Genomic DNA, 20,997 nt, shown 5'->3' with positions numbered 1-20,997 from the left:
GTTGCACTGACTTTTCGCTCTGTGCTAGTAGGTGGAGCACACCAGGGAGCTGGGTTATGTGCCCCAAGTGCCTCATCTGAGTGGCAGTTGTTACTGGTGCTGGTGAGACAAAGCAGGTGGAGGTGTTGTAGCATGTGGTATGATGGTGCTGTGTGGGCATATCTGGAGGCGCCCTACAGCCTGAGCTTTGCTGTCCTGCAAGCAGGAGGCCAATGAGCTGACGAAGCCAATGAGCTTTAGCTTCACTCCACTGAAGTACCAACAACCTCGGCAAAAATTGCAGTGGAGATGAGGCACAGGCAGTGTCACCTTCCCATAGACAAAGTCAGCACTCTTCTCCTCAGCCTCCCCCCTCCTTCTCTCCTCTCTCCAGCTTCATTTTTACCAATTCTGTCCAGGTAAAAACTCTCGCTTCTAAAGTTCATTAAATCTTTACAGCAAGATCCATATCCTGGTGTAAAAACAAATGTTTCTTGCAGTGAAAACACAACCTTCATAAAGCAGTATGTAATCATACATTTGACTCGCTCTTCCTGTCTAATCACTGTTTCTGTCACGTTAACTACTGTTATATTTGAGTATATCCTGATCTCTAATAATACTTTACATGATAAAGCCCTGTTTTGGCATTATTTAATGAATTCTGAGCACACCACTGATGGAAATGTTGTTATCTCTGCTTTCCAGGTGGCAAGACTGACAGGCATAAAATAATTGAAGTCAGGCCACCTGAGTTGCTGGGTTAGAAGGAAGGATCTATCAGCCCTCTGTTGCTTCTGACAGTATTGGCATCGCTGTTACACTAAGCATTAATTTTCCCCACATAGAATAAAGTGGAAGAGACTGTCCTTTCTCTACCTCGGCTCTTCACTGACATTTTCCTCAAATGCTGAATGTTGGAGATAATATGTGCGATTCAGATAGAAAAGCTTTTCTCATAATAATGGCTTTGTTCTTCATGTTCATATCTTACCCTGGGGATGGCTTTGGTGTTTTTCCATTCCCAGAATGATGGAATCCTTTCTATTTTTTGTATGCCACGAAATAAGGTAGGCAAACTCAACCTAAGTAGTGTGTGTGCTCTGAATGACCTTTATGGGTAGGGTGGCCATATGTCCCGGATTTGCCAGGACAGTCCCAGATTTTATAGGTTGTCTGAGTCCTGGCTGCTGGAGAAAATTTAAGCAGAAGTCCCAGATTGGCAAGAACCTTGGAGGTTTGTGTGGGCAGGGTTGGAGCAGCTGTCAGGATATTCTGGGGAGCATAATGCCTTCGTCACTGGAGCCAGGGCTGGGGCCAGGGCACTGTGCAGGCTTTGTCTCCCCTGTGCTGACTCTCAGCTCAGGCCCCATCCTGGCACCTGCAGCTACATTCTGGCCATGCACCTCTGGGCCAGGCTGGACCAGCCTGATAGCACATGGCTAGGATACTGCTGCAGTTTCCAGGATGGAGCCGGAGCCAGGAGTCAAAGAAAGCCTGTGCAGTGCCCTCAGCCTGGCTGGCATACTGGCCCTGGCTCCGGTGAGAGGCACTGTATTCCCAACAGCTGCTCCAGCTCTGCGTGGTGCTGCACACGGCCCCAGCACACACACATGTGTATGTGTGTGGAAGTGTGCATGCCCCCTAGTACCCCCCCACCCCCATCCTGGATTTCCCTAACGTAATTATGGTTACCATACCTTTTATAGGATCGTGCACTGTTAAAAAGTGTGTTAGTTTTGTGGGTCCTGTAGAATCTGGCCTTCTGAAGTTGTACATACATGACATACAGCACTCATTTTAGATGCTTTCAGTTAGAGGAGAGAACCTTCAAACATGCTCATGTTTTTATAAGTGTTTTATATATATACATATACACAGACACACATATATACATACATATATATGTGTACACACACACACACACATATATACACCTTGTCATTTTTGTATAAACGGGTATAAACCACAAGTTGTCATGAGTTTTTACCTAATTTTCCCTAAAAATAAACCTAAACATCAGAAGGAGAGGGAAACTGGAAAACCCTCTAGCTTTATATCTAAACTCACACTTTAAGCAAAGTGTCATTTAGGTGCATTTTAGGACAGATGCATTTTAGGATAGATTTTTTTTGGCTGGTCAACAAGTGCAGCATGTTTTGGTGGTAGCAGTAATTTATTGGGTAGCCATAGACAGGCAGGGACTCTGAGGTTTTCTGGCTGCAAATGATTCCTTAGCCTGATGAAGGGTGTTTGTACCCAAAAGCTTGCAAAGAAGAATTTTTCCAACTATTTTAGTTGATCTAAAAAAAGATACCAGATTTACCCAAAGAATCTTGTCTTCCTTTTTATCTTGCATTTTGTCAGTTGCTGTATTGTTTAACCATGCTCACAGTTTTCACCTGTCCTATAGGAGCTTCATTTTCAATTTGTTAATCACATGCTGCAAAGTACTGTCCCTGCTTTGTTTAAATCTGATAAACCAACCCAAGTCTGAAGAGAATGATCAAAGTGACTTTTGTTTCTGTTATCAAAGAATCTCTACAGGTGCCCTGAGACACAGAACAGATTTTCAGGGAAAAGAAACTGGAAAAAATATAAAGAAAAGGGAGCACAATTGCATTTTGTGGGGGTTGGGGTGTTTTGTTTTATTTGTTGTCATTTAGCATCCAACCAAGGCCTCTGGATATAATTGAATATTCAAGTTCACTTCTCTTTTATATTGTAGAAGTGACCACAGTGACCGTTGCCAATGTGGGCGCCTCTGCAGACAATGTCTTCACCACATCTGTGGCAAATGCAGCATCTATTTCTGGACACGTGCTGGTAGGTATATTGTGTGCCAAGGCCTCCACTAAATCTTCAGTAATATCTTAGGATAAGTGAAACTCTTGGATTATGTCTGGTTGTGTGGTAAAATAAGAGGGTGCCTTTACGTAAAAAATAAATAAATAAATAAATGCAGGAATTTAGGTGCATTACCCTCGGTAAAATTGAGAGTCACAAAAGCCAGGTTTTTCTTTGTCAGTCTGACTATCTTTCCCACCTCTCCTGGGGGATTAAGGACCTGATGTATGTGGCCTTCCACTCACTTTTCATAGGGCAGAATTTGGTCAGTTGAAGGCCTACTAACCCATCTAGCTATTCCCACAGTAATTATAGTCATGGGGTTCCTTCCATTGGAGCCCAAAACTAACTTATGTTTTAATTATACCAATTAAAACTCTTTATTTCTTCTGTAGTCTGGAAGAACAGCCCTTCAAATTGGGGACAGCTTGAATACTGAAAAAGCCACTCTCATAGTGGTCCACACAGATGGCAGCATTGTAGAAACCACAGGGTTAAAAGGGCCCTCAGCACCTCTCACGCCAGGTATAACATAGTCCTCTGTTTTCAGTGTTACTCCCTTGGGGACACGCATCTCCCTTTTTGTCAGTGAAAGTGCAGCACATTGGAGAGCTCTTTGAAGTCATGTTATAAGAATTTTTGTTATCTCTTGAACCTGTTTCTGTTTCCCTTACTGAGAAGTGCTTGGGAATAGGGGATGAAATATTTTCTCCCTGTTTCTTCTATCAGAAATCTATTTTATTCTCTAATTCCTTGATTCAGCCTTTTGCAAATACCTGTACAGGAAAATGTTACCTTTTCTTTGCTACTCAGAAGCTATATGCAGCAATCTATATTTCCCCTCAGAAGATGGATTTTTTCGTTTTAATTTTATTGATAGTGGGAAAGGGTTGCAACAATTATGAACTTTTGTCTCCTTTTTCCATGCCTGGATTAAGTTTTTTAGAAGAAACAATGTTTTGGACATAGGCCTATTTCTACTCAAGCCTCCTATTGATCTTTGAAAGTCGAGAAAGTTCTTATTTCTATTGCTCTGTTTCTAAAGATTGTGCTTTGGCTGTTGTGTTGCCGTTTCCTTTCTGTCCACGAGATGGCACAATGACGCTTTAATACTGAAAACTACATTTCCAAAATAAAAAAATAGGATATGGGAAGTACCTAACCCATCCAGCCTCCCTGAGCTAAAGCAGTCTACAGTGTTATGAAGAATTCAGTTTTAAATGACCCAAGTTAAAGGAAATTCATTGTTTTTGAGGGAGACTATTTCCCTATTTATTTAGACTCATTGGTAGGAAATGTTTTCCAATAATCGATCACCTTTATTTTGTGTCTGTTTTATATCCTAAATAATGTCATTGGTCTGGCAGGTGCTGCTAACATATTCTGTATTCTAAATTAAAATTCAGTCCATCTTATTATATTTTTCTTGCTTAGTCTCCAGCAGTTAGGGTCAGTTACTCTACAGCTTTGATATGAACATGAAAAGAGGGGTTCAGTGGGCCTTTTGTTTGTTTCACATTTTTGCACTTAACCCAAAGGTCCTCAGTCTCCCCCTACGCCTTTAACACCTGGTCAAGAAAAAAGCGGAACAAAGTATAACTGGGACCCATCAGTGTATGACAATGAACTTCCTGTGCGGTGCCGCAACATCAGTGGAATCCTATATAAAAACAGGCTTGGTTCAGGTAAAAATGCTTTCCATGCTTCTTCCAAAGAGAGGAAGAGTGATTTTTGGTTCCTCAGTTGGTGTCCACTGGTTTTAATTTCAGTGCTCTTAGAGCTGTTTCACTGGCAGCCCGCAAGAGTTTAAGTTGTAGTTCCCAGGCTCCTGCTGGCAGCCACTCCCCCATGGCTCCAGCTGCAACAGTTGCTAAGGGTTCTGGGTTTCCTCTCTCTGCTCTGAATTTCAGTGCCTGCCCCTACCCATTATGGTGTGACCTGGGAAGTTGAGGATAAGCCTGGGCTACACTGCATGCGGGCATGCAGTATTGCGTTGTGTATGTTGGGGGGGAGGGCAGCAGTATGGGCACACTGTACAGTGGGTGGAGGTGTTCCATGGAGTGTGTAGTCCAAGGAAACAGTGATTTGCCTTGGTGCAGCCTGGGGTGGGGATGTTCAGACCCCAGCCCTTAGAAGCTGGATAACTCTACTTTTAAACAACCTCTTATAAATGTAAGGGAGCGATTCCAGGCCAGTTTGGGCATTGCTGTCCTTGGGTGTTTGGTCCTTGCCTGTCTGGCTGAGTTTTTCTGAAGAAAGCCTGAATTCTTTGGTTGTGTGAGTGCTTCTGTTTTGCTTTGTGCTGGCTGGAGCCATCTACCTACAGATTCTAGGGCCTATCACTGCTCTGGGTTATGTGGGGTGTATGCTAGGAACTTTCTTCACAATCCTACAGGTTAGGACCTTTAAAAAATGGAAGAAAAGTTAGACTATTAACAATAATGGCTAATGAGGTAATTTCTATGTGCCACAGGTGAGTGGAGTCTTCAGGTTAGAGGTAGGTGCATGTGAAAATAGAACTTGGAGCAGGCCAAGCATACAAAAATGAGCAGGCAGTGGTGCATACTGGTTATTGCAGCCAAATTCTTAAGCAGATACAATTACCTGATATGTTTCATAGTTTCTAGGGTTGGAAGGGACCTGAGTAGATCATCTAGTCCGACCCCCTGCCATGGCAGGAAAGAGTACTGGGGTCAAACGACCCCAGCAAGGTGTTCATCTAACCTCCTCTTAAAAACCCCCAGGGTAGGAGCCTGCACCACTTCTCTTGGAAGTTGGTTCCATATCCTAGCTGCCCTGACCGTGAAGTAGCGCCTCCTGATATCTAGCCTAAACCTACCCTCAGCCAGCTTGTGACCATTATTCCTGGTCACTCCTGGCAGTGCTCGGGGGAACAGGGACTCCTCCAATGCCTGCTGATCCCCCCTGATTAGTTCATAACAGGCCACTAGATCCCAACTACATGTTGGGAGCTGCCAGACCAGTGTGTTACAGCGTGACATGCTATGGATTGACTACTTCACTGCATGTATCCCTTTACCATCAGATGCTGTCTTGCCTTATTTCAGGAGGCCGGGGCCGATGCATTAAGCAAGGGGAAAACTGGTACAGCCCCACTGAATTTGAAGCCATGGCAGGAAGGGCCAGCAGCAAAGACTGGAAAAGAAGTATCCGCTATGCTGGGAGGCCACTACAGTGCCTTATTCACGTAAGATTAAATCTGCTCTTCTCTTTGCTCAAGAGGAGTTGGGGGGAAGGGAGTTGGAGCATGGGCTGTCCAGCATGATTTTGTGCCCTGCTTTGTGCTTTTGAAGTCGTGGTAGGGAACAGGAGTATGCTAACCTAATTGTGTAGGGCAGGGAGGGGAGAGAAAGGGTGTCACTATAGGGTAGTTCAGTAACAACAACAGGGTTGCCGCTACATTCCCCTTCAGAGGTGTCTGCAGACACGTTCCAGTGCTGTACCCTGCATGACAGAAATGGGAAAATGAGAGAGCCTAACGGCTCTCCACTGGCACTCCTTTTAATTCGGTAACCTCTGAGCACCTTTACTGTTGCTTTCCTGGCTATTTTCAATCCTCATCCCTTAGTAGATTGCTCAAGGGACTTTATAAGGAGCCTGATAAGGAACTTTTAAGGAGCCTGTGACTACAAGGAGCCTGACAAAAAGTGCTGCATTCCTGTTAAACAGGCCTTTGATACCTGCTGGGCACAGATTTTTTAAACAATTCCACACTTGTTCACCTTCCTTTTCTCTTTGCTCTGAGAGAGTTCTTCCCCCACCTTTCAGCATTTTCCCTGCCATTCACTTGATTTTTTGAAGAGCTGTTGTTTCTGTTGTGATCCAGGGGCCTGGAATTAGAGATATTCTCATCAGGAGTAGCCTGAAGCTGTTGCTTGAGTATCTTCAAGATTGGGAAAGGGGAAGAGAAGAGTTAATGACTCCCTTTTTAATGGTATTTCCGTAATCTTGCAATTTCAGGATGGGATTTTAAACCCTCATGCTGCCTCTTGCACTTGTGCTGCCTGCTGTGATGACATGACCTTGGTGAGTCAGAGCTATAACCAGTTGTTTGAAAATCAGTAGGGTTGGCCTCCTAAACTAGTGGCAGTCAGTTAAGCTGCTACATGGCAATCTGAGTTCCCATCATGAGCATCATGACCGTCTTGCTTTGCCTGTGATTGGGGGAAAGGTAAGAGCACCTGTTTGCCAGAGCTATCAAATGTTTGTGGTGTTCAGAGCTGCTACATAGTGAAGCTGTTTCTTTTTTATGAGCAAAAAACTTATTTGCTAAAAACGAAGAAATTTGGACACTGAAACTATTTGAGGGTTGAAACTGAATTTAGCAAGTAACTTTAGCTGAAGAAAAATAGAAACATTTTAGAAAATCAAAATTATTTTGACATTTTTAAAACAAAATTGCTTTGATAATTGATTTTAAGATGGCATTTTCATTTCAAACAGTGCCAAAATTAAGACAGGTAAAAAAAAGAATGATCTGAAATGCCTCACTAAGAAATCCCTTCACTTAATCACTAACAGCATTGTTTAGGTTTTTTGCTTTTCTGAGAGACACGACCATTTTTATCCCAAGCAAATCCTTTTTATTCCCTTCACTCCCATTTTGATCAGTGAGCTAAGAAATTAATTATTATCACAGCTTTGCTCCTTTAATAACCATGGTAGGAAGCTATACCCACATCTTTCTAGCTGGAAGGAGCACGGTATGAGACATTTACATTGTTCTCTGAATGTGGGTGAGAGAACAGGGATTTGGTGGGCAGGCTCAAAGCTTGTTGGCAGATATAGAGTTTGCTGAGACTAGTGATATCCCAGTCTTCAGCTTCAGCCTCAGCCATCTTAAATGATGACCCTGCAGTGACTCTTATCAGCTGTAGGGTGGAGATCAGTAATACCTTTCAAGATTGTGGACCTTAAACATTGTTTTGGCCTGGAGTGGAGAAACAAGAATCTCTGCTGGAGTCTCTAATTGGCATTTTAGTCAAATGTAGCAGTGTCTTCCTCAGACCAGTCTTTTACTTCCTCAGGGGGAGCTGAGGCTTGCAAATCAGTCCAAATATGCTCTTGGCATTTCAGGGGAGTCAGAGTAAACATAGGCAAATCCCAGAACCACAAAAGCCTTTGTAAGAAGTGCCTGAAGTAGTTGAATAACTGCATTCTCTTTCATCCAGAGTGGCCCAGTGCGGCTCTTTGTACCATATAAAAGGCGGAAAAAAGAGAACGAAATGCCTACGACTCCAGTGAAAAAGGATTCTCCTAAAAACATCACCCTGCTTCCTGCCACAGCTGCTACTACTTGTAAGTTTCTGTCTCCTGGAAGAGACCTGCCATTTCTTTATCACAAGAGAGCTAAAACCTATTTTGTTATTGATTTCCATATTAGGGACACCCTAATAAAGAATCTAGCGAACACTTGTTGCTCTTATTTGCTTGCCACTGGCACTTCTTTGATTTGACAGCAAACATAGTTTGGTCTGGTTAATTCATTTCCTGTTTTGGTTCTCATGCACTAGCAAACCATTGCCATGTATGAAGTGAATGAACAGTAGGAAAACTTTCAGTATCAGGATTGTCCAACCATTTCTAGAAAAACAGATTTTATAAGAACCTTTAAATCCTTTCATACTAAGTTCTGCAAAAAAAAAAAGTCCTTGCTGTCAGTGAGACCTTGATTCCCATTTCTGTTACCCATTTGCTCTAGCAGTGTTAGGAGATCTGCGGAGCCTTGGCCTTGTTTCATAGTGGTTTAGAAGTAGATTTTTTAATTTCAGATTTTCACTTAAGCATTATACTTCAGTTGAAAGTCAAGTCACTGGAAAGGAGGCACATGGGAGCTGTAGACTCTGTACCCTGTGCTGGTCTTTCGTTTTCTAGAAGCAGGGGGTACCTGCCTATTCTGCCTCATGCTGTTTCTTGAAACATACTGAAAGTCTGACTAAGTTGCTGGAATTGTACTTTAAAACATATTTGAATGCAATGGTGTTCCATATTCAAATAAGTGTCATAATCAAGTAAAGAGATGTCTGAATATGTGTTTGTAGACAGATCATCCTAGAACAAATCATCTTGAATGAGTATCTGCAACCAGTTCTAAAGCAAGGCTGTTTTGACACCCATCTGAACAAACAGCAGGTAGAAGGGTGATGGCAACTATGGTGTCTTTCCTTGAACTGGTCAAAAAAGATAGATTTGCTTTGAGGAGGCTTATAAATACCAAGGCCTTTGTTTTTGGCACTGAAGCGTAGCTGGATTTTGTGGCTCCTGTTTTGCTTGCTATTCCATGTCTAAGATTGGATGTTGGTCATCCTGTAAGGAAAATATGTTGATACATATTCGGAGACCCGAACCATGTTGGAAAGAAATTGAAGCCAGTTGAGTTTTTCAGACTAGTGAAAGCTGTTCTCATTAAAGCTTTCACAAGTTAGAGATTAGCCAGGAGCTTGATTCCTGGGCCCATTGGTTGACTTCTTCCCTGCCCCTTCATTGGCTTTTGAGGTGTTGCATCACCTGCTTAGAGACTGAAACAGCTGTGCATCAGGAGGAATAACACTGCTGTGAAATGTTCAGGTTTCCCACTTACAGAAATGAAAATGGAACCTGACTCTGGGTGGTTAAGGTACAAGCAGTGAATTCAGAAACCAGAATGTGATTTTCATTTATCATTCTAAGGCATGGAGCTGTATTCTGTATTTTGATAGCACAGGTTGCTTACTGATCTGTGACTTTAGGTGACTCAGACCAGGGCTATCAACAGCTAAACAGCATAGCCTTCAGAGCTGCATGCTAATGATTAAAGTGTTTCTATATTTTCAGTCACCGTGACTCCTTCTGGACAGATCACTACCTCTGGTGCTCTGACTTTTGACCGTGCATCCACTGTGGAAGCCACAGCTATCATCTCAGAAAGTCCATCCCAAGGCGATGTTTTCACTGGAGCCACTGGTGAGAGCTCAGAACTCATATGCGGTTTGCAGTAATGATGTACTGAGAAGAGTCTGAACTGATGCCAGACCTAAAGACTTTGAAAGCATCAAGAAAGCTTATCTTCAAGAGATTAACCAAAGGGTGTTAGATCACCCAGTTTCCTTTCCTTAAAACAACTCCATCAAATTGAAATCTTATCAGTTTCATAAAACCAATTTAAAGCACTTGTTGCTGCAACTGCACCTGTGTCCCTCTCTCCTATTTTGTTCAAAAACCCCAAAACCACACAGGAAAAAAGAAAACTAGCTCTGTAATGAAACTGAGTAATTGAGAAATGGGTCAAATGCCCAAAGTAAATTAAAAAAAAAAAATAAAGAGATTTTTTTCCCCTACTCTGTCAGTTAGAATTCTGGTATTATTTATAGTAATGCTGGGTACAGTTTCTCAGTGGGATTTAAAAAAAAACAACTATGGCATCTCCTTAAGGCTTAGTACTACTTACAGCAGATGTGAACATGATGAATTAAATAGATTAGTTCAGACTCTTCAAACAGAAGATACAAAAATTAACAGTACTAAACCTTCATAAAATGCTTTAAGATCTACTGATAACTCAATGATATATAAGAGTTTACATACTACTTGAAAATTTTCACTGAAAGTAAAAAATACTGTTGTATATCCTGTTGTCAGAAGATCTGTTATTTATTCATGAGCAAGTACTAGCTGCTTGACTTTCGAGTTATGCGGAGTACATTGTGTAACTATTTTCATGTAGCATCCTTTATATGAAATATCAACAGCTCTTTTCTGTAAAGAGATAGATTAATGAACTTTAGCATAGTACTTTCTATATAGTCAGAAGGAAAGTAAAACCAGCAGCCTAGTGATAGGGAGGTGGATTTTGGAGTAACTTCATATTTGGGCTGTGTCAATTTTTCTCCTGCAGTGTGGACAAGGGCTCCCTTGCCTTCTATGCAAACACGATGGATGACATGAAAAGGGAATAGAAGGAGATGAAAAAGCTATTTCAAGTCATTTGAACATAATACAGGCTGATTTGAATTGTAGCACAAGGAACAGCTAAATGTTGCAGTGCGGGTGGATGTTCAGTTGTTCTTGGCCCTGTAAGCTGGAACATGAAACCTGTGTTCTGTTCAGAGCTTTGCAGGACATGGGCAAGTCCTGAACATGTATTGTGCAGCCTTTGGGGACCCGAGTACCTCTTTAAAGCATTTGGTATCTTTGAATGAAAGTGAAAATATAGACAGTGTGGATGAGAGCAAGTGAGAGTCTTTAAAAAAACCTTAATATATAACTGGAGATGCACACCTGCTAAATGTGGAGGGACTTCTTTTATGGTAGTAGTCTCATATCATAAGACTGTTTCCTATTGACAGTGCTCCTAGTTACTACAGTCCTTAGGATCCATCATCACAAACCAGGCATATAAAACAAGTCAAAGCTGTGTTTATCATATGGATTTATAATACTCTTTGTTTTTTCAGTAGTACAGGATACTAATGTCCAGCAGCCTTGTCGGGTCAGTCATCCAGAACCCCACTATCCAAGTTATCAGGACAACTGTCAGATTTCACCTTTTCCAGAAGCCGCACTGCCAACTTCTCATCCCAAAATAGGTAAGTTTTGTTGTCTCTGAAATAAGGCACGGTGATCAGTAGCTGGGTTTACCCCATAAACTCTATTTCATCCGCAGCTAGAGATTGTCACGGGGAAATTAATTTATTCTTAGCTTGCTTACTTTGGCTAATGTTGATGAGCTCACTTCTCTTTATAGGGATTTCAGTGTCCTTCCTGTCCTTAAGAACTTTGAATTATTGGTTTGAATTTATTTCCTAAATCTTACAGCTTTCTGTTAGCATTGTTTCACAAAGCTGTATTTTAATGGCTTTTGTTTTAACCATGATGTACCTATTCCTCACCACCAATTCAAATTCAGGTGCCGCAGATTTCCTGAAATTCCCATTCTTTGCAATGAATCAACAAGTTCTCAGCCAATTTTGTAGGAGGTTTTTTGACGGCTCTGATTGTATGATTCCATATACGCAAATCGTTTCTGCGTGCCCAGAGCCAAACAGATGCCTTGCAAGGATCCTGTTTTGATTTTGTTATAGGTTGGTTCTGCTGAGACCAAACTATGTTATGTTGGGAAGGTGATAGCAGAGATGCTAAATGTGAAATAAGCAGTTAGGAATGTAAAGAAGCTGAGAGGAAGGTGTTCTGCTTTTGTGTTATCATGGTGTTATCTTTTTGCTGCATATTTTTTTTGTAGGACTAATTCTTAAATCAAAGAAAACTTACACATTTACCCCCACACATTTGTAAAAACTACTTTTTGGCAGTCTTGTAAAATGTCTGTTTATGCTTCTTGTTTTTGAAAGAGATGCTACCCTTGTTGGTATCTTATTGTGGACTGCAGGGGTGTTGTTTTTTTTGTGAAGGCTAGCACAGTTTTTCAGCAAACTCTAATATGCTATCTAATACAACTCAGTTCTTGTGTGGATTTACCTCCTTTTTTAAGGTTCAGAACAGTTTTGTGAAAGCTTGCTATGCAACTCTCCTTTTTTACATTGTGCCAACTTTCTTAACTGATGGCTGATGAGGAATTAGTGACTGCAAATCTACCACTTAATGTTATTTGGGTTGGCAGAGTCAGTGGATAGCTGATCAGTAAGGGTGCATTTTGTATTTGAGAATTGGTATCCTGGTTTCAACTTGTCTATATTCTCACTGGCTGGGATATATTTCTGTTTCTGCATTGGCACCAGAGGCTTAGAGGCTTCCAGCTCCCTGGATCTGTGACTTGGTTATGCTGCATCGGCTTTCCTCTCATTGCAGTGATCACACAAAAAGTTTAATGTGGTCTGAGACTGTGTCTTTCACCTGATTCCTCTGAGCTTAGATGCTGGAGAAAGCTCATCTTCCTCTCCCTTCCACTCTTCTTCTGGCCCACACTGCTTCCACCCATTTTCTCAGCATTCAGTACAGAACATAGAGGTCTTTGCAAACTCTGGAGTTGGAAGTAAGGGGTATTGGAAGCAGGGGCACACTGGTAGCTGAAACTCCTTTTTCTCTTTAGACTAGCACACACAATCTGTATACCAAAAATAATGCCTTTTAATGTGACCTGAATAAATTCTTCCCTCAGAATGTTTCTTTCTTGAATGCCAATAACTGGAACAGATTTTGGTTGAAAAAAAAATAACATTTAGATCCATATTATCTTGACAAGGAAAGTGGCCTCTTAAGAGTCTCTTCTTGTGAGGGGCTGACTGCCCTTCCCACCAGGGGTTGTTTTGCTGGTACATTAATGTTGGAAGGAATGGCTTTGGTAGGTGTTTTTGTGTGCATGGTGGGGTTTGAAGAAAGATCTTGGGGTTGAATCCACAAAGGTTATTTGAGCATCTATACTTTTGATTTTGGGACAAGCAGCTATGGTGCACCTTGCCACATATGCTTTGGTGCATAGGAAGTTACCCTGGGTGTGGTGGGGAGGCTGGGGCCAGCACTGTGCAGCCTTACCTGGTGGCCTCCTCTTGCAGCCATGGTGATTCTTCTGGGTGGAGCCTAGCTAGCAGCTGCAGCATGGCTACACGCAGCCTGGCTCTGCTTTTTCAGTGGCATGTGCTTCTCCAATTTTTTTTTCCTGCAGGTTTTTTTTGACCCCTGGATATCCAGGGGTCAAAAAAGTCCACAGAAAAAAACAACAGAGCAGTACACACATGGGCAATGCACCCGTGCAGTGCAGAGAACACCTGTTGTGCAGTAGGTGGCATTGCAGACGTGTTTGCGGTGCCACACATTACACAGCCACACTTGTCTGGATGCAACCGTAAGGGTTGTTTCATAATGCCTTTCCACCTCAGAGTTAGTAAATCACCTGAATGCGAACTTCAGAGCAAATGATCTATATCTTTTTCTGATTGTGAAAGCTTTACTTAATATTGGAAAAGTGTTCCCGCTGTCAGACACCCTCCACCTCTTATTTTTACCCCGTTACTTCTCTGAGCACTGTCTCAGCCTGTCAGCGAGTCTTGATTTTAAACTCTGACCTGCTTCTGAGGTACAGGAAAAAGCAGTTCAAGTTAGAAATGTGGAGTAAGACTTGGCACTCTTATACAATACACTTTCGGATGCTCAGAGGAAAGGATTTACATGCAAGTAAGTGTTGCAGCCCTTGAGGAGCTAGGAAAACATTATCAGCGCTCTGGAACTGGTGAGATGAAGTGACTTTTCCAGTCCCACAATAACTCAGTGGCAGGAGAAAATACAACTCAGTTTTGAGTCCAGAAAAGTGTTCTTTGCCTCTAGCAATGAGTAATTTTCTTAGTAGTCTGTAATGAGGTGTTTTGCTTTTTGTTTCTCTGGAAATGCTTTAAAAAGAAAATTCTGAGCAGTTTGAGCCTTCACAGCAGACATCTGTCAAGACTTACAACAGAGCCTAACGTGCCCCTTTTTGCGTTATTTGAAGTCAAATTCATGGCATGTGATTTTTTTCTTTGTGTTCAGCTATAGAGTTGTCTTTCAGTACACTCTTTTTAAATGTAATTTTACATTCCCTTTTTAACAAAAGCAGAAATTGAACAGTAGTAGTGGGAGAGTGGTATTTTTTTTAAAGTTAAATAGGGGCCAAGTCAAAAATTTAGAAGACAAGAGTCCTGGATGGGGGATAAGATGATTTAATAGGACTTTTGTTTCTTTCGTTCTTGTGGTTCTGGGAAGCCAGTCAGCACAGAGCCAGATGGATGTGTGTTTGAGCAGAAAATTAAATGCTAATATTATTGACACTGTGGAACTGAAGGGGAACAACTGAAGCCCGTTTATTAATTTTCTTATGTTCTGAGAAATAGATGTATAAATACAGGATTGAGACAGTTTATAATTGCCAGGAATAATTGCTTTCCTTCTTACTTTTTGAACCCTTACAGTAGTTCAACACTCATGCTTTAGTAAGACAGACTACATTCAAGTTATAGGTAGCGCAAGGTAGCACCTAATGCTGCTTAGATGTGAAAACAAAACAAAACAGTGCTTTACTTTTAGCACATGCCCAGAAGAGTCATTGAATTAGTTTGACCTGGCTTGCCTAATGTCTGTATAGATCCTATACTTCATCAGGGCTTTTTGGTGCTTTTATCTAATAGCTGATTGAATCAGCTATTAGATAAAAGTGCGAGAGATTCCTGCTGAAATGCCCAATCTATATAGATGCTGGGGATCCAGGTTAAACTGAAGTGCTTCCTCTTTCGGTTAAGCACTGCTTTTTGTTTTTTTCACGTCTGTCAGCAGCCTTAAAGATGACCTGCTTTCTGCCTGACTTCAGATGAACTCAGCTAACTACCTCTCACTACCATAAGCGTAGGCTGGTAGGTAGCCATGTTAGTCTGAAGTTAGGTAGAAGGTAGGGTAGTGTGGCATCTTAATGAGTTAGTCTGTAAGGTGCCACACTGTCCTGCCTTCTACCCATGTCCAGACTGCAAAGCAGAGATTTGATTAAATAATTACCATGCAGCTCATAATCATAAATATTTACCTCCCATTCTCCTGACCAAAAATGGGCTTTGGCCCATTGTCCTTGTATATTTCTAGGCTTGAAGCCTGCCTGGATAATATATTTTCTGGTTTAAACTTGTAGATAATAATAAACAGTGTCCTAATTACTGTATTTATAAAACACTGAAATCTCTGCTGGTCATGTTGTAGATATGTGAGACTTTCTATAAGATGGGAAGATTCTTCAACTAGCTGGCTAACTTGCAGGCATTGTTATAATTCTCTAATGTAGAGCGGAGCTGTCCAACTTTTAAGTGGCCAGAGGTTGTAGGCCCCACAGGCTGCACCAGCAGGGGCTGCCTGCTGTGGGGACAACATCAGTGATGGGGGGCACAGAACCCCCCAGGTTGCTTGCCACCTATGGGTGCTCCAGCTCCCCCTCTACACGTTTCCCATGTGTTCCAGGCTGCTGGCTCCTCTAGTATGGCATGCTGCGTTGTGCCACCCCATCCCCTTAGGTGGGAGCAGGAAGTAGAAGCCAGAGGAGGGAGAGTCTTGAGCCCCTTGCAGCCAGAGCAATGTGGGGGGAGGTCCTGGATGGGAGCCAGGGAGCTGCATGATGGCCTCTTGCAGGTTGCCAGTTGGACAACCCTGATACAGAGCATCCTTCCAAATGAGTTTTCATTTTAACCTCAAATTAACATGTGAAATTTTAATAGCCACAGTTCACACCACCACAGGGAGTAACGTGATAAATTCATGCTCCATCCAAAATGCAATCTGACTGAAGATTAGATCTCTCTTCCTCATTTAAGACTTGAGTAAATATTGGCCTTTTTACCAGCTAGGGGGAGGTGGTTTTAACCCTTGACTGACATTTACTAAGCCTTGTGCTAATGTTAAGATGTGTAATTATTTCATATCAGATAACATTATCAAATGTCAAACCTTGGTCTTGGATTCTGCAGAAAATTTTTCCAGAAGCACTGGAAAAAGCTTCTCTGCAAATAGTCTCATGCGAACGATGAATGTGTCGGATGTGCATAACTAAATATAATAGCACTATCACCATGACATGCAAATGTTTGCTTAATTTATTACCTTAATAAAGCCTGTAGAACAAAGTGGCAGCTACCTGCATCTACACTAGGTAAATATCACATAGCTGACATACAGTTCTGTACTACAGTGCGCTGCTTCTGCCTTCAGCAAGTGCTAGCCTCCATCTAAATTGGTGGCCAGATTCCTCTGGGTTTTGTCTCTTGTGCCAAAAGTGATAATTTATGACTTGAAAAATGTTGTCATGTTGTTACACTGATGCCAGTCCCTGACTTGCAGCCTAGTCGTATTCAGTTATGTGGAAGCTCTTATACTTAAATCCATTTTGCCTCAACAGCTTTGCTAAGCAGAGGCTCATTTGAACTAGACCTGCGTTTTATATGTAAAGGTGCACCAGAGCAAGTAATTCACTGCAGCTTCACTTCAGAAGGGCATGTAAGGCCACCCCAGTTTAAGGTAGCATTTGGCTTGTGGTTAGAACTTGGCCCATCCTTAATTTTAAGCCCAGTATGAATTGCAGTCTTGAACAAGGCTTCATTCCTGAACTTTGGCTTTATAAGTGACTGCTATATGCTGGTTCCATTGTCATGAGTTCTGTTTTCCCAGTCCTGAGAGAATGAAACCAAAATACTGATTTCTTGATTTTTGCTTTCACAATTGCTGAGATCTCAATCTGCTTAGAGAGAGTCACCTGAAAAGCACTGCGATTAACAAATGAAGCAATCCTTATAATTTAGGAATCTTTCTGAGATGGGGAACGTTGTGTAAGAGAAGTAGATGTCCTTTTCCTATTAAAACTAACGGAAACAAAGGATCCAGATCCTTTAGGGATACCTACTATTTCATTTTATTTTCAAGGACCTTCCCCTGTGTTAAACTTTCTTTCATCCTCCAGTATCCAAGAAAAACCTGGCATCTCATTGCTACCATTTTAGTGAGATCCATAATTTATAACCTTCAGCAGCTATACGGCTGTCTCCAGGCCTGAACTAACCTTCCCAACACTACTGATGCCCTACACAAAAAAGGGGTGACCAGAGGCTGTATAAGCTGCAGTTACTGGTGGAAAGCAGCTGTTATATTCAGTTGTATTCCTAGAGCAGGTAGTAGAAGAGCATGTACCCTTGCCAGATGGAGAGGCAGGCTTGATAAAGAAAGCAGCATTATTCTGACTCTTCTAAGAGGATAGCGGAAAATGGAGGGAACTAAAAACAATTTAAATGGCTTAACTAGATCCTTAATGGTATCATTCCAGCTGCATTGCACACGGCTTTGTGATAGCTGGGATAGCACTCTAAGAATGCCTCCATCTCTGGCATCTAAATGTGCTATTGTACACTTAAAATAAACCCTTGTATTTAATTGACTTTTGATGAGTAGGATCTTAAAAGGTATCTGGTTTGATAGTGGTAACCTATCCCAGCAACTTCCAACTTTCTAAAGCTTCAGGCTGTGCTTGTCTTTTTTATTCTGTCTCATGAATCCCTGCCATGGATTCTTTCATCTTCATACCCAAACAGAACAGAAGGATACTTTCTGAATGTGCCAACTGAGGCGAGATTCACAGAGTGTCATACCGAGTTCTTTCCATACTTTTATAGCTAACATTACAAGTGGGACTCATTTTCCATAAAGCATAGGTACCTTGGGTATTTAAAAATGAGAAAGTTCTTGCAGGTTTTCTCCCTTTTTGACCTGTAATAGAAAGGGAAAGGTAGTAGCAGTAGTGTGAGCTAGATCTTACACTACTGACCTTCAACAGAGCATCAAAACTGACCTGCCTCAGGGAATCAAACTAATTCTTGTCTGTGAAATGCTGAGATGGTGGTTCTCTACATCGGACTGGAAAGGTCTTTCTTTTTGTGCCTTTAAATATTTATTCCATACTGATTTAAAAGGAGAGTTTCCCACATGAAGCATGATATAACTGTGAGCTCAAGTTAACAGGAGTCCATCAGCTTAAGCAGTGGCCTTTGTGCACTGCACTGCAGTGACAAGTTACTCTCACCAAAAATTCTGACTCCTTCTCCAGTGGGGACAGTTTGGCACATCAGACCCAGCCTGCTGTAGTCAGGTGAAGGTCATGCTTTTCCACTGCAGCACGGTTTTACAAGCAGGTGTTTGTTTTATCTCCAACAGGGTGTAAAATCATGTTTAAAGAAAAGAATTTTTGCAACAAAGCTTAGGAACTCCTTACCCCAAACTGTTGCAGGCCAGATATAGGTTCCTGTTCACTTAGGATTGTGTTTTAATTTCTCAACACAAAATCTGGCCCGCTTATAATGAACAAGGCTATTTCCTCCAGTTTCTTGTCTGCCTCTCTTCTTGGTTCTCATACTGATGAAAATATGGTGTTAATCTTTGCTTGCTTGTTCTTCTTAAGCTGGAAAATCTCCTGCTGTGGCTCTGTTCCTGCTCTGGTGGCTCAGCTGGCTGATACCATCTCTGAAACCGAGAGCCAAAGTGCAGCTGTTGATATGTACCTCTGCATACTACCCTGTGCAAGCCTGCTTAACTCTTTGTATGGAGGACACAAGCATAGGCCAACATTTTCAAATCTCTGGAATCAGACATTTTAAGTACTTCAGTATCGCTTTTAAGGGATTAACTTTCATCATCCAGGTTTGAAAATCTTGGGTATGATACATGCCTTCTTGTCTGGTTGGCTTGCTGCACTATTAGATTAATCCATGGGCTTTTACAGTAATGTTCTAAGGGTGGAAATATTGCCCAAAGGACTTTCTAAGATACCAAGGGCTGTGCAGGTTCTGGAAGGCTGTAAAATTAGTCTCATTGTTCACTTCTTCCCACAGAACTAGTTTTTATCATTAAACTTTCATTTAATAATTTTCTAGCCTTTATAGTGGTTGAGAACTTCAGAGATGTGACAAGGATGTAAGTGAACACAGAGTAGCTAAACATCTGCTAGAGGGCCAGCCCTACGGTGTTTGACTGACTCACCCAGGGGAAAAATATGGGGTAATGCTGAGCAAGGTTTAGGAGCTCTTTGTGTAAACTACCAACAGCAGGAGAAATGTTCTTCACAGAAAGAGGCAAGAGCAAACTGTGAGAGTGGCTTTGAACTTCTTGGGTCAGCAAAACCCAAAAGAAAGCCTGAATCAGTAACTTCAGAGTGTTAATGGAGTATCAGCTACCCCCACTACTCACACACTCATCTTCCTTGAAACCTAAAAGAGATAAGTGTCAGCATTAACTCTTTTGACACTGACTGTTATAGCAGATGTCTCTTAATACCATTATAGCAAATGCTTCTAATGGAGATGTCTATTTCAGGGCCAAGTTATATAGTGTTTGGTATCTCAGGTTTCATGCATACACCCCGGCTCTTTCCAATTCAACCATCAGAACCTCTATCTCTTCTAGCTCTTCCCAACCATTTTTGAAAACCATTTTGCATTGCCAATGGTCAGAGTTATGATTTGCTGAGAGAGAGGTAGCATCTGTTTTTAAGTAGATGAGGCATCTTCAGATATTGTGGTGCTTGGGGCATAGAAATATTCAGGGCTGTGTAACAGCCAAACTGCATTAGGCTTTGCTGGAGTGATACTGTAACATGCTATTTCCTTCTAATAAGTAAAAAGCTTCCCAGATAACTTCCTGCCCTCCAGACTAATTCATCCAGGTCTGAAAGTCCTGCATGTTCTTCACTCATCCGGGTCCAAAAGTCCCACAGTGCTTTATTCCTTGTAGCTCTGTCAGAGTGCTCCATTTGTTGCTTTGATTGTGTTTGTTTAGCTGGGTCTTAGTTGGACTGAACTTTTGGCTGAGATGTTAAAGGAGGTGATGAAACACTTTAATCCTGTGTACTTTGTTTTGATTTCTTAATATTTAGTGTTGACTTCACTTCCTGCCCTGGCTGTGCCACCCACTACCCCTACCAAAGCCATATCCCCTTCAGTGGTGAATGGGCTGGAGATGACAGAGCAACGGAGCTGGCTGTACCTGGAGGAGATGGTCAACTCCTTACTCAACACAGCCCAGCAACTGAAGACTCTGATTGAGCAGGCTAAACAGGCCAGCTCCTCCTTCCGTGAGGCTGCTGTTACTCAAGCGAAAATTCAAGCTGACGTGGAGAGGAAAGAGGTAAAAATGCTGGAGGATCTAGGATGGCTCAGCTCCTAAGTTTCTTTGCTACCAGCTGCTAAGTGCGCACAGTGACTGCTTGCTGATGATGGTAGCAAAAGACTGGCTGGAAATAGTCTAGTGCTAAGAAAGGCTGGGTCCTAACTTTTTCCCCCATCCCAGTCTTGGAGGTTAGCAAGTCCACTGATCATCACATGCAGAGGAAAGAGGGCTCTAGGATTTTCAGAAGCTGAGCATGCATAGCAAATTGTTTATTCTCTTTACTGTAGATGATCTATATCCTGAGCCATGACATCAGGGCTCTAATTGGAAAGGGGTTGTTGATTCATACAAGATGTACACACCACACAACCAGAGAATGAAAGGCATGGCTAATTAACCAGATGTTTGCTGTGCCGTCTTTATGACAGGCTAGCAAATGTTTAAAAGAACTTACTTGGGCTGTGAGTTTTCTCTCGGAGGAGCAAAAGCTGTGGTAGAGTGGAGTTTGTGGGGAAGTTGGACAGGGCCAAAATGTTTATTTCAGCTCTTGAGAACTTTTGTTGATAG

At 41.9% G+C, this 20,997-nt stretch overlaps 1 protein-coding gene across 3 annotated transcripts in view; it reads left to right on the top strand.

The window, feature by feature from the left end:
• Window positions 1-20,997, top strand: part of DEAF1 (DEAF1, transcription factor) — a 39,857-nt gene that overhangs the window by 917 nt on the left and 17,943 nt on the right. For 2 of the 3 annotated variants that reach the window (XM_019547310.1, XM_019547312.1), the window contains exons 2-10: window positions 2,708-2,805; window positions 3,222-3,351; window positions 4,365-4,511; window positions 5,895-6,034; window positions 6,808-6,873; window positions 8,019-8,145; window positions 9,661-9,789; window positions 11,280-11,411; window positions 20,198-20,448. In XM_019547310.1, coding sequence (XP_019402855.1) covers window positions 2,708-2,805; window positions 3,222-3,351; window positions 4,365-4,511; window positions 5,895-6,034; window positions 6,808-6,873; window positions 8,019-8,145; window positions 9,661-9,789; window positions 11,280-11,411; window positions 20,198-20,448 — 1,220 coding nt within the window. The remainder of the gene's footprint in view (window positions 1-2,707; window positions 2,806-3,221; window positions 3,352-4,364; window positions 4,512-5,894; window positions 6,035-6,807; window positions 6,874-8,018; window positions 8,146-9,660; window positions 9,790-11,279; window positions 11,412-20,197; window positions 20,449-20,997) is intronic. The other variant, XM_019547311.1, reaches the window with a different exon arrangement.

This window comes from Crocodylus porosus, unplaced genomic scaffold (genome assembly GCF_001723895.1).
Source record: "Crocodylus porosus isolate Cpor-Errol unplaced genomic scaffold, CroPor_comp1, whole genome shotgun sequence".
In the NCBI taxonomy this organism is placed as follows: Eukaryota; Metazoa; Chordata; order Crocodylia; family Crocodylidae; genus Crocodylus; species Crocodylus porosus.
This window is presented reverse-complemented; position numbering and strand designations above follow the sequence as displayed.